This window comes from Tenrec ecaudatus, chromosome 1 (assembly GCF_050624435.1).
Source record: "Tenrec ecaudatus isolate mTenEca1 chromosome 1, mTenEca1.hap1, whole genome shotgun sequence".
Lineage (NCBI taxonomy): Eukaryota > Metazoa > Chordata > Mammalia > Afrosoricida > Tenrecidae > Tenrec > Tenrec ecaudatus.
This window is the reverse complement of record NC_134530.1, coordinates 312,100,539-312,117,213: the sequence shown is the minus strand read 5'-3', so window position 1 is coordinate 312,117,213 and position 16,675 is coordinate 312,100,539. Positions and strand designations below refer to the sequence as shown.

General features: G+C 46.0%; 1 protein-coding gene across 1 annotated transcript in view; it reads left to right on the top strand.

The window, feature by feature from the left end:
- SCGN (secretagogin, EF-hand calcium binding protein) overlaps positions 1-16,675 on the top strand; it is a 51,139-nt gene that overhangs the window by 12,295 nt on the left and 22,169 nt on the right. Inside the window, exons 4-6 of the mRNA XM_075540735.1 lie at positions 853-942; positions 5,176-5,232; positions 5,693-5,770. Of these exons, the coding sequence (XP_075396850.1) occupies positions 853-942; positions 5,176-5,232; positions 5,693-5,770 (225 nt within the window). The remainder of the gene's footprint in view (positions 1-852; positions 943-5,175; positions 5,233-5,692; positions 5,771-16,675) is intronic.

Below are 16,675 nucleotides of genomic sequence, written 5' to 3'. Positions count from 1 at the left end.
AACCTGACAGTACATGAGTTTAACGTTGAGTATCAGCTCCCAAGGGACTTTGGGAAGATCTTTAACTGGAGTATAATAAATGCTCAATACAATTCTTATTTTGGATTGTAAGCTCATTGAAGACAGATATTCATAGGGCTTCAAACATACGAAGGGTGCTGTGTTAGGCCGGGTTGACAGGAGAAACAAATTCAGTGACACTCATATATGTGTAAGAAAGAGCTTTATAAAAAAAAAGTAATTATGTATCAGGAAAACATCTCAATCCAGAGCAACTCAAGTCCCTAAGTCTGATACTAGCCCATAAGTGCCTCTTCAGACTCATGCAATGAAGCCATGTGCAGGAAAATCACAGGCCAAAGTTGTGGTGAAAAGTTGTGTAGATTCAATGTGGTGGCTCTGGCAGCCATCAGGGTCAGCCAGCAGGAAGATGAAGGCAGAGAGAGAGAGAGAGAGAGAGAGAGAGAGAGAGGTTCTCAGGACCCTCCTTATAAGATGGCCACGTCCACTAGGAGGCACTATCAGGCTGTGACCCGATTAACAGGTTGAATACCACCCCCAACACTCTTATATATCTTCAAGTTGCCATGAAATTATATAACTACCACAGGTACAATAACTTTTGAAAGAATCATGAATCAATGAATGGTCATGAAAGAGAGAACTCCAAGCTGAATCCTCTCTACTGTGAGATGCTAGACTTTCTGTCCCGTGTATGTCCTGTCGAGCCTTTTATCCATGGAAAAGCCGTAAACAAATCCACAGCCACGGCAGTTGACACCAACTCACGGAGCACTCCATAAACGGACACCGACCAGAATCACAGACTGCTGTTCCTTCCTCTTCCTTTAGCTTGCCAGCATGTTCTTGTCCGAGGATGAGAACTTTCTTCTGCTGTTTCGACGGGAAACCCCCTTGGACAGCAGCGTGGAGTTTATGCGGGTGAGTGTGGGGTTGTGTCTCTGTAGAGGAAGAACGTTGAGACGAAGACAGGACTCCGGTTAGTCCCCAGGTCTACCACCCACCCTGCCCGGTCCCCAAGACCAAGGCAAGAGGGGTCAAATGATGAGCCAGGCCTTTGACTCCAAGCCCCCGGAGCTTTCTTACCATGTTGGCTGGAGAGGGTAGACAAAGGTCAAGAGAATGTCCTGGTTTGACAAGGTACCTAGCAGGTACACGGAAGAAGAGAAGGTGGAGGGGTGGGGAAACAGTGGAGAATGGAGAACAACATGTCCCACTTAATGCTTTTAGCCCTGTGGAGTTCCAGTGAACTGTTAACGCAGTACCTGGTTTCCGGAAACAATCAGGAACACACCTTTCCGGTCAAATAAGAAGCCTTTATTAAGAGCCAGGAACCTGGAGGGAACTATCTCAAGGTCTCCCCTCCGGCCCTGAACACAACACAAAGTTCAGCTTATAAAGTATTCAACCACGGTGGGTGGGGTGATTTTTACACAACCATTCAAAAAGGCACACTGGTCATGCCATGCAGGGAGCTGGGGAATTTTAAAAGCACTCAGCCCTTAGGGTGTGGGTGGATGGCCAGAAATGTCAAAATCGGCATCTCTGGGCAGGGCAAAAACCAACATAAAATTAATCAGGCATAAGCAGGAAAGTACAGAAGCTAAATTCAGCTGGCTAGTGAATAAACATCAGATATTGCAATCCCTTTTGGCAATGCTGCCTTGAACCTATGTGAAACTACCTATTTTTAAATGTTGGTAATTTTGAAGGTACTGTAATTTTGAAGGTATGGTGCACCCCAAAACATAACTTGTTATCCTTGTTTACTTGAGTAAAAGCCAGACAAATGAATGTCCCCCACCCTCACCCCTCTCTCCACTCCCTATCCCTTTCTCTCTGGCTGCACCTGCTCTCAACCTCTAGCTATTATGGTTAGTGAAAGATGATCAAGGGCAGAGCACGGTTTCTCTAAGGCCCTGAGAGCGGAGCCATGAGAGACATTGCGTCCAAGATGCTGAGTCTTTAAACAGGTAACAACAAATCCCTTAGGACATAACTGAGTGGTCGGAGACAGAGATGCGGAACAGAGGTAGAATTTAGCCAGGGATGTGAAGTTGAAGAAGACTTTATTGAGGCTTTATTCCTGGGAGGGAAGGGAGAGCAGAGAAAGGGACAGGGGAATCTTGAGCCCCCGGGAAGTTCTGAGACCCAACGAGTTAGGTCAGGGAAGTCGTGCTTGGCGGTGAGGCAATGGGACATATATAGGGCTTGAGCCAAGGACATATATATTGGTAAGGGGAAGGAAGGCCTTCTGGTGCTGCATTGCAGGGTCTGAGCCAGGATGTGGTCTGTGAGTAAATCATCCTGGAACTCTGAGGGAAGGGGCTGTACAGACCCGCCGCCAGGAGAGAGAAGTTCCTTGGCATGCTGGAGGCAGGGAATGCACAGTCCAGCTCTGGCCTTGAGAGGCAGGGGGAAGGAGCTGCACAGTCCAGCAGGCTATTTTTCGGGAGAGCTGGGGGTGGCGGCTGCATGGTCCAGACCGGGCCCAAACAATAACTGTATCCTTATGGACTTTTCATGTGGAGCTCAAGGCAAGACTTTCGTTCCTGTGGAGTTACAATCTTGGAAACCCACAGGGGCGCTGCTACCTTTTCCTAGTGGGCTGCTAGGAGTAGGGATGGACTTGATGTGAGTTTGGCTTTTGCTGTGTGGAGCTCTGGTGGTATTGTCCAGTAAGTGTCTATGTTCCTAATCCACTAGCCCATCCTGAGGGGAAAGACAGGGCAACCTGCTCCTGTCAAGATTCACAGCCTTGGAAAAACCCGGATAGGGTTCCAATGAGTTGGAATGAACTCAATGGCAGTGTTTTTGTTATACCTCTTCGCCCAATGGAAGTCATGCAAAATTGGACAAAAGACATGCAAGGAAATTCACAGAAGAGATTGGAATGGAAGAAATGCACATGTAAACAACTACCTTTGTGAAGTGAACACAATTTTCAGAGGATTGAGGAAAATAGGCAGAGTTGACAAAGAACAAGATTCAGTTGTCATTCATGTAGGCATGGGCACCAGAACACTGTTTTTTGGAGAAGTGAGTGTGCAACAGTGTACCAAAATTCTTTAATCCTTCACTATCCAAATAATTAATTTAAAATAAATTAATAATACATAGAATGCAAGGGGAGACTATGCCTGATACTATGTTCCTAACTGGATATTTTTCACCTAGTGTCTATAGCAGGGGTCCTTAAACTTTTTAAACAGGGGGCCAGTTCACTGTCCCTCAGACCTGTTGGAGGGCCGGACTATAGTTTTAAAAACCCTATGAATAAATTCCTATGCACACTGCACATATCTTATTTTGAAGTAAAAAAACAAATGGGGTAAAAACACCCAGCAGGCCAGGTAAATGTCCTCGGCGGGCCGCATGTGGCCCACGGGCCCGTAGTTTGAGGACGCCTGGCCTCTAGAGCCCCTGGTGGCCCAGGCCATATGTTATAGACTACTGGGACTTTAGACTGTTCTTTCAAGAGGCACAACATCCTTCCTAGGCAACATCAGAAGGACCCAATGTGGAAACCCCACTAATGGAGCTGGGCTTTACCTCAAACTCATCTGTAGCCCTTGGACTGAAGGCTGAAACCCCCTAGTGTGAGAAGACACAAATGACTGCTTTCCCAAGAGCATACTTCGGGAGGATGTGGGACTTTGGTTTGGACCTCTTGCCTTAAGGATGCCCAATAAATGGTGGCCTGGAGCTACCCTGTATTGACTAGTTGAATGCCTCCTTTCTTTATTATGACGTGTTTTAATCTAACAGGTGTGGTCCTGCTGCTGTAAATGAATATTATGGAAAGTTTTCCCCTTTAACCATTCCCTATTATTTGTGTAAGTAGCGTCCAATCACTGAAGAGTTTAATCTGTACAAGTCAACAATTCATGTATTGCTGGCTCTACGTGCATAATTTTCTTTTCTCAACAGTGTTTTAAAATTCTATACCATTGGCTAAATTAACGGCACTATCAGTAGAATTACCTTATGCCCCAGGGAAATGATTGATAATGTTCTCTAACATAAAATGACAATGGCGTCTCTAAGGTGAACCAGAGACATAAATAGATTTGGGGATCACACATAAATCTACTCCCAATCTAAGAATAATTAGTTCTTGCTATTTAAGTTATTTACAAACTATTGATGATTATGTTGCACATGCTCACCAAAAATGTTGAACGGGAATATAAATAGACCATCCAAGCATATAAGCAATGTGGCCCCCCATTCCGTTTTGTCAAACATAACAGGACAAAGATGGAAAGAAAATACATAAGAACAATAAGTGATTATATCTGGTGAAGGAATTTTTAGAGATGATCATTTTCTCCTATTTGCATTTGATCAATGTTTTGATTTTGTAATCAGAAAAAGATATTAAAATGTTAGGTCTTATGCAATCTTGAACAATTTGGCAAGGAGACATCACGACAGAAACTTCCTATACTCAGTAATTTTTAGTTTTCCTAAAGAGCCCTGTCAGGGGATGTATTGTAGTTTACCTCAGTGGCACCATGAAAATGGAGTGATTCATTTTTGGTGAATTCTATCCAAGTACCGTATATACTCATGTATAAGCCCAGGTTTTTTTTTAGCATATTTTATTTATTTTTTTTCAGTATATTTTAAATGCAGTTTTTGTTGTAAAATTAGGTGCCTGGGCTGATATTCAGGTAGGCTTATACTTGAGTATATATGGTAATTGTCACCAAAGAAATCTTAAAATAATTATAAAGGAAGTTGTTTGCATCCAGCTAGGTGGATTTTCTCAGATTCTGACCAGTGCCACTACCATAAGTTAAGCAAGCAAACAAACAAAGGATATATTGATTGTCTTTTAAGCATCAGGATTTAAAATGATTCTATTTTCTTTATACTTTTTGTCTTTTCCTGTTATATGTTGGGTCATCACTCGTTATTCTCAAAGTAACTTTAATTGTCTCAAAATGCTCACAAAAATTTTTGAATAAAAATATAAATAGAGCACCCCAAAGTCTAAAAGTATGGTCCCCAATTCCGTTTTGATGAACAGAAGCCGAAGCACTGTGTGATTCTCTGTGGGAAAGGAATTTCTGAAGATTATAATTTTCCTAAATATCCTGTCCTAAATAATTTGAGGATAAATGGATGATTGGTTCTTTTGCGTTTCAGATTTGGCGCAAATACGATGCTGACAGCAGCGGCTTTATATCAGCTGCAGAACTCCGAGTAAGTATTGCTACAAACCGCCTGGGCAGAGGGGCTTTGTTCTCCCCCGGGAATGGGGCGGATGTGTGCATCAGGAGTTTGATTTGTTTCTTGTTTGCCCGAGAAACGTGGATCTGAAATTTTGTGTGTTTTTTTTAAAGTATTTATTTTTCACAAAACATTCATGTTTTAGCAGTGTTAGAAAGTGCCCGTGGCATTGTTATTTCTGGGGGGAACACCCCCCCATGCCCACCCCCACAGTTGAGCATTTAGTATGCATTTTTCATGCCCGGAGCTTTTCTCTGAATTCCAAGAGCAACCTTGAAACAGTGCCACCCTCCCAATCACGGATTTATTGCTTGCTAAAAGCTAAAAGCTTCTTCCTGAAAACAAATGAGTCTCTGCTTTGGAGAAGAAAGCCCCAAGAGTTTGAGATTATCTCCTCATTGTACCAAATGTGATTTTCTTTTTGGAACCACAGAACTTCCTCCGAGATCTCTTTCTCCACCACGGAAAGGTCACTTCCGAAGCTAAGCTGGATGAATATACTGACACCATGGTAAGTTTCTTTGAAGGGTATGCGCAGCTTGTCTGCGAAGGCAGCTCCTTCATTGGCTCCCCGGGGCCCAGAGGTGTCTTGCATAAAGTAAGTAGGTAAGAAATATTTGCAGACTAAGGGAAATGGCACAAGAAAACTCAACTCTGGAAAAGTTGTCTACATTGTATCTGCTTTAGTTTCTCTCTGGAGACCCCCCTATGCAAATCCAGGTGAAAAAGAATTTTGTCTGTCCTTGAGGAGACCTGGGACCATGTTAATTCAAGTTTTATAGGAGCAAGTCAGCATCAACCTGAACAATCCTGATCAAACGTGACAGATTTGGTCTCACGGCAGTGGGTGGTTCTAGTTATTAAACATGTTGATTTCGTGCGGAGGAGAGGCAAACAGGATGAGGGGTGTGTGTGTGTGTGTGTGTGTGTGTGTGTGTGGTTTCCATTGCCACTTACTAGCTAAGACTTTGGGAAGTGTCATACCTCTCAGCTTCGTTTTCTTCACCTCTCCTTTTGTGCTTCATCTTCAAAGGAAAGCTGTAATCAAGCTACTTCCAACGCATGACAGCCTCGTGTGTCTCAGTAGATCTGTGCTCCAGAGTTATCAATAGTTGTTTTTTCCAGAAATCCATCACCAGGTCTTTATTCCGAGGTACCTCTGGGCGGACCTGAACCCTCTACTTTTACGGGCAGCAGTCACTCATGCTAACTGTTCACACCGTTTAGGGATTGTACTGTGGATAGTGTGTTGTTGTTATTTACCATCTAGTCCACTCTGGCTCATGGCAATCCCACGTATGCAAAATGAAATTTCTCCATAGGGATTTCAAGACAGGGATCTCTCAGACGCAGGTCTCTAAGCCTTTCCTCTTGGGACCTCTGGAGCGTTTCACCTGATAACCTGCTATTTAGTAGTTGAGTCTTTTGCACTGCCCCAGGGCTTCTAAGATAGAGCTTAAAAATGCTTACTCAGAAGGGTCGCAGGGAGGAGATGAGCTTGTCAGGTGCAGTGTAGCAATGATGAAACATACAACTTTCCTCTAGTTCTTAAATGCTCCTCCCTACCCCCCTCCCCGCCTCCTCCCCACCCACCGCATCATGATCCCAATTCTAGCTTAAAAATCTGGTTAGACTGGAGGATGTACATTGGTCCAGATAGGAACTGGAAGCACAGGGAATCCAGGAGAGATGATCCCCTCAGGATCAGTGGTGAGAGTGATGATACTGAGAGGGTGGAGGGAAGGTGGGGTGGAAAGGGAGAACTGATTACAAGGATCTACATATAACCTCCTCTCTGGGGGGTGGAAAACAGAAAAGTGGGTGAAGGGAGACGTCGGACAGTGTAAGGCATGACAAAATAATAATAATTTATAAATTATCAAGGGTTCATGAAGGAGGGGAAGCGGGGAGGGAGGGGGAAAATGAGGAGCTGATACCAAGAGCTCAAGTAGAAAGCAAATGTTTTGAGAATGATAATAGCAACAAATGTACAAATGTGCTTGACACATGGATGGATGTATGGATTGTGATAAGTGTGATACTGTGATACTGTGGGGGAAGGGCCAACCCCCCACCACTAATTACGGGTTCGATAGGCGCAATTGTACGGTTGAGATATATAAATATTATATTAAAGTTATCGAGAGCATGAGAGATTGAAATAATGGAGTCAGACACATTTCATGGTAGCATGCTCACTTCAGCCCCACTTGGTTGTCCATGTGGAGACAGGCCGAGGGGAAGGAGGACAAGGGGGAAGGGAACAGGGGAGTGAGGATGGGGGAGAGGAGAGGGGGAGCCGACAGGAGGCCAATCGGTGGCCTGAGACAGAGCTCTTTATTGCTAACCCAGGCCTATATACCTTTGGGGGGTGTGCAAGCCCACTAATTACAGGCAGAGCCATACGTCACAGGAAGGGGTTGCATTATAGATTATATAGCAATGAGAGGGGTACAATCTAGGGATATGCACGCAACAGGAAGAGGAGGGATTGGGGGTAGACATGTGACAAGAAGGGCGGATCCTAGATTCTGGATGGCAGCCTAACTTTGGATGTCACTGAGCAGGTTTGACCTGTTCTCTGGATCTCCATAGAAACCATTATGAGTAGGGTGTAAACCCCACCTTCAGGAACCAAGCCTTTTGAGAGAAGAAGCCCATTGTCCTTAACAGCAGGGAGCAGGCCCTTCCTGTGGTGGGACCAGACAGTTGTCTGGCAACTGACTGCCTTCAGGGAAGATGTCTGTAAGCATCTGACCTCCCACTATTTGCTGGCAAAAAGCCCCTAATGTTTGGCATGTCTTTGGGGGAGACAAAGCTGGGGAAGAATCTCTTTATAATCCCACATGGTAAGAACCCTCAATACAACGATTTAAAACAAAAAACAAAAACATGTACTCATTGTAAAGATGCGAGTAGAGTAGAATCCATGGCCAAGACAGCTTAGCTCTTGTCCTGTTTGCTGTGGTTCCCGTTACTATTTCACTTTCCCTTGTGGAGTCCACCTCCTAAATGACTCCGCAGACTGTTTCAGTGGGTGGTGCCCTAACAGAGAAGTTGCCTTTGGTGAACCCACTCCCACCTTCCGGGTCAGAACAGAACTTCATGCATTTTCCCGGGTACTTGTTGGTCGTTTGCAGTTCTTGGAATCTGATGCCTCTACTCTACCCTGTCCACGTACTCCACATGAGAGGCGCCCTGGTGGCATAGTGGCTATGAGTTGAGCTGCGATCTTCAAAGTCTGCAGTTCAAAATCCCCAGCTGCTCCCTGGAAGAAAGACAGAGCTTTCTACTCCTGTAGAGAATTACAGCCTCAGCAACTCTCTGGGCCAGTCTGCCCTGTCTTATAGGGTCACTTGTGAGTCAGCATCAATTCAATGGCAGTGAGTTGGGTTCGGGTTGGGTTAATTTCAGATAACCTCAATTCTCAGGTGTGTGTCTGCTTCGCATACAACTGTGCAGGTTCCTTACCATAGGAGCTTGGAGTCTGCTGGAAGGTTAATTACCTAGGGAACTGTTGCCTTTATTCTATCAAGGGACCATACAGCTCTATCTGGTGAACAGGCAGGTGGCATCTCATCGTGAAAAAGAAGCCAAACCCATTGCCATCAACTGGTCCAAACAAATCCCAACTCACGGTGACCCCATGTCGCACAGTGTAGAGCTGCCCCATTATAAGGAAAGACTCATCACTAGGAACAGGGTGTCATCGTTATAAAACAGAGGGCGGACAAAAACAAGGGAAACCCCAGTGAAAGGAGTAACACTACAGCCACAGCAAGGACCGCAAGAATGCAGCTGTCACGAAGAGGGCTGGGACCAGGCAACGCTCTCTGGTCACCCATCAAGTGGGAATGCCCTGCACTGGCTGCATGGCACTAGCAACAAAGGAAGCAGATGGCAAGACCTTCTTGTCGAGGGCTTCCTCTTTCTCACCAGCCCTCTTCTTTACCGAGCATGATGGTCTTTTCTAGGGCCTGGTCTCTCCTGACCACCACTCCAGAGTATGTGAGATGAAGTCTCACCATCTTTGCCTCTAAGGAGCACTCTGGCTGTACTTCTTCCAAGACAGATGGGTTTGTCCTTTTGGCAGTCCATGGTACTCTCAATCTTCTTCGCCAACACCTCGGTTTAAATGCATCGATTCATTTTTCCGTATGTAACACTCAACTTTGAATTGAGGTGATTGAAAACACCATGGCTTGGGTGAGGTGTCCCTCAGTCCTCAAAGTAACCTCCTTGCTTTTCAACGCTTTAAAGAGATCTTGTGCAGCGGATTTATCCAATGCACCGCATCATTTGAGCTCTTGACTGCTGCCGTCCATGTAGTTGATGTTTATCTGGTTTTCAAATGCTGCATGATTTCTAACAAGTACTGTGCAGTGTTAACATTGTTCATGATATTTTACACGTACGTCTGATCATGGAAACTCAGAAAGGGCAAGTGACTTGGACAAGGTCACTCCCAAGTTGAATTCTGAAACTCATTTGAAAGAACATAAAACTGAGAAAGATTAAACTATCTAATCCAAACCAACCAAAACCAAGTTCACTTACATCAACCTATAAGACAAGGGGAAGCTTCCCTTGTGGGTTTCTGAGATGGTAACTCTGGAGTGGAGTAGAAAGCCCTGTCTTTCTCCCACAGCTCAGCTGGTGGCTTCAAACTGCTGACCTTGTAGTCAGTCCAGCTTGTAATCACGACACCCCCAGTGTTCCTTTTCTAGCCCAAAGCACTAGTTAATCTGGAAGGTGCGCTTTCCCAGTCTTAACCTTGGACTCTTGCTGGCTGTCACAGAAGCCTCTGGCTACTCAGAACCCTGTCGCCATAAGCAAACGGAAGCCCTGTTGACCAAGAGAGCACATAAATGGCCAAGACGGAAGGGAAGCAGATGCCAGGGGGAGAAGCAAATCCCAGGACAGGACCTCAATACAGGAAATAATTTGGCTTCTTACTATGCTAACCTGCTTTAATTGCATGTGAAATGATGTTTGAAATCCTGAACAAATATGTGCCCAGCACTGAAGGGCAAAGTGGGAAAGCCCCCGGGAGCCAGAAGCGGTTGCCGGGCTACAGGGCAATCTCTGGGTTCCTTCCCTCTACAAAGGCAATAAGAGAAAGAGGAAATAAGATGGGTGCGGTGTGAGGGGCACACTAACAAACAAGTGGCTCCTTTAGGTTAAACATCGATGAGAATGTAATGCTCCTGTCATGTGAACTTATTAAACACATACAAACACGGAATACAAAATGAAATAGTTTCTTTTAGCATCTCCAGCAGGTTTCCCTATCTCCTTGACTATCTTGTGCCGCTGAAGCTCTTCTTCCATCTCCTGATGACGAGACTTCTGATACTTGCCTTCTGTCTCCAGAGTATGGTGTGGCTGGCTGCCACCAAGTGGCTTCTGACTCACGGCGGCCCATGTGCAACAGAATGAAACACTGCCTGGTCCTCACCCTGCTCTTCACAACTGTCCTTATGTTTGAGGCCATTGTTTGCAGCCATGGTGTCAACCCACGGTGTCTCCCTCTTTTTCACCGCCCCGAGATTTTACAAACCATGCTATCGTCTCCTTCTCCGGGGACCAGTCTGTCCCGACAGCATGTCTAAAGTACAGGAGACAAAGGCTCGCCATCTTTGCTTCTAGGTGCATCCTGGCTGTACTTCTGCCAAGAAAGATTTGTGCATTCTTTAGGCAGCCATGACACCTTCAATATCTTATGCCGGCGCCATTGCTGAAAGGCGTCCATTCTTCGTTGTCAGTGTCCAATGTTCACATGCACAGCTGGACTCTTTCTCCCCTTTATTGTTCTTCACCTGGCTCATCCTTCAAGTCACTTAGACGTCACCTCATCCTGGAAATTCACTCATCACTTTCTCCCCGTGAACCTGAATATCCCTGTCTATCGCTATACAGTACCTTGTATATGGCACTGCCTTGACACATACCGTCGTCATTTATTTAATTCACTCCCCAGCTATTCATGAAGTGCTACCTGTTGAAGTGTGTTGAAGTAAGATGTGATGGGCTCACTTTTCCAGCTATGGTGTTGTAACACTCACCAAATGTTTGCATGGGACTATGCAAATTAATTTCTATGGCTTACTGAGGTGATTGGCTAGCTTGCTAATAATGCAAATAATGTGCCTAGCACCCTTTCAGGGGGGTGAGAATGCTGATAAGATTTCTGGAACCCTAACAAAGGGATTGGTCAGTTTTTCCATCTGGCTAAGCTTAAAATAAACCATCTCATCGGTGGAAAGGGGGGAAACCTCACTACTACCAAGAAGAAGAAAGGGGAATAGAATGGTCCCTGTGCTGAGAACCTTCTCGATTCAAGAGACAGCAAAAAAGCTGTAACGCCAGAGGCAGCACAGAATGCTGGGAATCAGTGGCTGCAGACTCTGGAGACTGATGTGAAATGACCCAGGGGGCTCCCTAGCCCACAGAGTAGGACAGGTACAGGAGGTGTGCTGACCCACGGAGCAAGAGACCCGAGTTTCATAGTCAGGAGGTTTCCTGGGGGAGGGGGGGTATCTTTTAGCATTTGTCGATGGACCCGGGCTTGCCAACCCATGTAGTGAAAGAGCTGAGCATCTTTGGACCAAGGCTTGCTGGCAAAGTGGGGCTCTGGTAGTTAGAGCACAAGTGCTTTGTACCACTTGCAGGGTGTAGAGCTTGCCAAAGGTACCAAAGATGGGGCCAAAGACAGACCTGCCTCAGGGCGTGGCTGAGAAGAGGCTGTCCTCATGGGATAACTGCATTGAGTCATTCCTGTTTCTGAATTGTGACCTGTGTTTCCCTATCACACACGACAACTGTGAGTTTGCTTGTGCGTTCTGTGTGATTAGAGCAACAAATGATTGAATCCAGCAGAGGAGTCGAGAATACCATGGGAGAAAGGCTGATGTCCAAACTGATAGCCAGATTGGAAAGTAGAAGTATGCTTGCCTTCTGCCTTATAATAACCAGCCTTGAGCGGCGCATCTTGTGATGTTAGAGTAGGCTAGACACTATCGAGAGTCATGTTTACATGGAACTGGCTTGCTGACAGAAAGGTCAGGAGTTCAAATTCATCTGTGGCTCCACGGAAGGACACCCTGACAATCTGCTCCCCCAAATATTACAGCCTAGGAAACCCTATGGGCTCTTCTCCCTTTGTCATGTAGGGTCACTCTGAACCGGATCAACTGGGCACAACAGGGGCAGATGGCCCGGGGACCATTCTCCTCACTGAGACTTCAGCCATAGATAATAAACAATCAACATAACCAACAGATAAATCACACTGCACATCGGCATCAACTACCTTTGAGTTGGCCTGACTGCTCCACACACGCACAAAGTGACCCCACGCACAAACGAACAAAATGTACCCCGCTGTGACCTACAGGGTTTCCATCCGACTGATAAAAAAAAAAAAAGAAGAAGAAGACTGCCAGGCCTTTCTTCCAAGCCTATCTTCCCCACAAAAGCTCCACTGAAACCTGTTGACCATCATGGCAACACCCAAGCCTGGTCTCCTGGTTTTCGCCAGTGGGTGGTGATGGCCCATGGTCAGGCATCTAACTGGTCTCCTTCCTGGAAGGCAAGCATTCGACCTCTGTATAATGTCCATGAAGCTTTGCATCTGGGAAAATCTGATAAAAGAGGGAGAAAGAGGCAGAAGTCACTCTGCGGCCTCCTTTTCAACCTCAGAGCATTTTTATCACCGCAACAGAGCCTCGGACAACAGAGGAGGCCTGAGTGAAGTGGCCCCTTTCATGCTTAACCACAGCACCCTCTCCTCCACCCCCACCCTGACCCCCACCCTGCTAAGCCTGGCTGAATGTATTTGGAAGCTGTTCCTAATAGAGTTCTTTCCTCCTGAGATTTAGTGACTTAATGCAGTTTTCAAAGAGATGCTGTAATGGGGATCCTGTGTGTTCCAGAGAAGGAGCAATTCTCCGATTTCCACAGGAGTAGGACAAGAAGTGGTAGGCTGCCAGCGAATCACGAGTTAAATTGTTCTGGGATGTTCTTCTCCACTTGTGGATTTTTCAGTTTTTCAATGAAGAACATGCCCCGCTCTTACGCTAATAGGGAGAACATTAACCAAAAACATTGAATGATCACTTTATGCTAAGCCCTCTGCAGAGGGATTTTCAAATGTCTTCGTGTCGAATTTCAGTAAGTACCTTTAACTCTTATTTTACAAATGAGAACAAAACTAAGGATGAACAGATAGGCTAAGGAGTAGAAGGAAAAATTCATCCATCATATTCTGTTCTCAGCAATAACATGCCTGTGTGGATGTGTAAACAATTCGATTTTTCAAAAATCAGGTGAAGCTTTCCATAGCAGGTGGTCAAGTGCCACGGGAGGGCGCTTGAAGAGAAGAGGAGGTCATCGGAAGTAAGGAGCCCAGGAGAGCAAAGAGCTCCACCAGGGGCGTCTGCTTGGGGGCGTCTCCGTTTCCACTTGTTTAAAGGCATGCAGGAACCCTGACAGCCGTGGCAGGCTTTATTATGTGAAAATTGTGATCTTTCTCCTTGATAAACGCCCCAAACGAATCCTAAAAGCGGGCATCTTGTTAAACACCAGATAGGGGACAGTTGGACGAAAAATGCTGGCACATGAGAAAGGGCACCTCAAAATTGTTCTGGAGAAGGTAGGGGTGCTGGTTCAGTTCAGCAGACACAAAGAGAGGGCAGAGTTATTTGTGACACTACAAAATGCCCCCACCCCAAGCCAAACCAAACTGAACCAAAGCAAAGCAAAGCAAAGCAAACCAAACCAAACCAAAAGACAGTTGCTATCAAACTGATTCTGATGCCTGGTGACCCCTGGTGTCAGAGAAGGGCTGTGCTCCACAGGGTTCTCAAAGGTGGATTTTGGGGGAAGTAGATTGCCAGGCCTTTCTTCCAAGGTGCCTCTGGGCAGGCTTGAACTGCCAACCTTTCGGGTGTTAACCATTTGCAACGCCATGGACTTTGTATAAAGTCCTCCCAAACCCCCTGCCCTTGAGTGGATTCTGACTGATGACAACCCAGAATAGGGTTTCTGAAAGTCAATTTCCACAGGAGCAGACAACCTCATTTGTCTCCCTTGGAGTGGCCACTGGGTTTGGAACTCTGACCTTGAGGTCAGCCGTTTGCAGTGTTTACAGGACAGTGCTATAAGCATAGTACCAGAAGCCACTTCCTTCAAAGCCCTCATAAGGGAGCAGGGAAGGGCAGGGCGGGAGCACGTGGACAGTTCAGGAGGTTAGTGGATGCCTGAAAAGATCTCACACGAGGCCAGCAGGCCTTGTTCACCAGAGTGCTGCCCTTCACAGCCCTCCTGCTTAGGATTTTTAAATCCTTGTTAAAAATATACGTGGCCAACAGGAACGCGTTCAACAGTGTCTGCATGTGCAATGCAGTGACGTTAATTACATTCTTCCCGTCACGCAGTGCTCCTCACTCTCCTTTTCTGAGCGATTCCTCCCTTGTTGACATAGACTCACTGCTCCCTAGACTTCTGTGGGATCGATGGGATCCCATAGAGACAGTGCTTTAAAACAGCACCAGGCTTCCAGCCGACCAGGTCTGAATTTAAGAAAGCTCACACTAGCTACATCTTGCCACAAGCCTTCTGATCTGAGAAGCTAACAATTGCGTACTTTTCGATGGCTTTGAACTTAGATTCATAAGCCTAGCTTTCCTGTGAAAGAGCCGAGGTGGAGTCAAAGGGGGCCCCACTCCATAAAGGAAATGCCCAGGTTCGGAATTGTCAGTTGGTCAAGGCTGGCATTCAGCATGTTTCATTTCTAAATTTTTGTGGCTCTTGCTCCTGCCTGTGGAGGTTAAGGGAGCTGTGGTGGCCTAGTGGTTACAGGCTGGGCTTCTAACTGCAAGGTTAGTAGTTTGAAACCACTAGTCAGCCCATGGGAGAAAGGCAAGGTTTTCTACTCCCGTAAAGAGTTACAGTTTGGGGAACACACTGGGGCAGGGGGACTCTGTCCTATAGGGCCACCGTGAGTCAGAATAGCGGCAATGGCAGTGAGGGATAGCTCTGTGGAGGAATCTGACGTATGAGTTCGCATCCAAAGGTTTGCGTTTGACCAGAAGACTAGATGAGTTTAATGAGATCTCAGCTAGCCTTTTTCATGTGTTTTCCGTCTCTGATAGAAATATCGTACTTCTAGCCAGTGAACTGATGTGGGGACTGGACTATAACACTTTTGGTTTAAAAACAGCTGTTTTACATTTCTCTAGAGCCCTCTGGGTACTTTCAGAAATTCAGCTTCTCCCAAAACATCCTGTGCTTTCAGTGATGCACCAAGTGTGAAGTCACATGACTGCTGCCTTCATGGCTTTTTATTGAGCTGTGGATGACAGGCCAGGCGACACGGCATCCAGGATTTGGTTCTGAGGCGCAGTGTCAAATGCTTCGCTTCAGAGAGGGCACCTGCTAAATGAATTCAGATGGACCTGAATAGAGATGGACATATTGGAAAACTGGCTGGAGCATGAATAATGAAGGAGGCCACGAGGAATGTCCACTAAGCTGAGAAAACGTCAGGACCTTGAGGCTCGTCTGATTTGGATCCCTAATTAACGTTCTGCACAAGGAAGGAAGCTGCCAATTACCAAAATCCAATTATGGTCCCAAATCAAGGGATGTTGCCAGCACCAGGCATGGGGAGAGATGAGCTGTCTGGGTCAGAAATAATTAGGTAATATTTAGTCTTTGTGTTTTTTTTACATATAAACTAATTCCGTCAGGAGATATTAAGTTATCTTAATTAGGGCAAAAAAATTGAACTCTGGTAAAACAACAAATGCAAAGCTGCGACCTTGACAAACAAAGGGGTCCCTTTGTCCCACTCCTCACCCTGGCTCCAGCTCTCCTCTTTCATGGATGGGTTAAAGAGGCAGATTCCTGAGCCATGTCTGGGTTCAAACCTGGGCCTCCTCTGAATCCCCTCACATTCCTGGGGATCTCCACTAGTCACATGATACCAGCTAAACACTGATGAACACTCAATTTACGTCACTGCTCAGCCTCCTCTCCTGAACTTGATGGACACGCTTGACTGCATACCGCTTCTGGGATACCCAACACACACCTCAAACTTATTGTCGGCTGCTTCACGTTGACTTGTTGGTGAGCTTAAGTAGAGAAGGACCAAATGTTACCTGGCCCTGTGTAATCCTCACATATTTGAGCTGTCGTGCTAAAATGCATCTCAATAACATGTCCAAATCAAGCGAGTTAGATAATGTTCTGTTGTGACCCATAGTGTTTTCATTGGTTACTTTTTCTGATAAGACTGTGAGGCCTTTCTTCCTCGAGTCCGTCTAAATCTGGAAGCCCTGCTGAAACCTGTGGTGAACGTGGTACCCGGACAGTTCCGCCTTTCTTCCTGGCCTCCTCTGGCCACACGAGG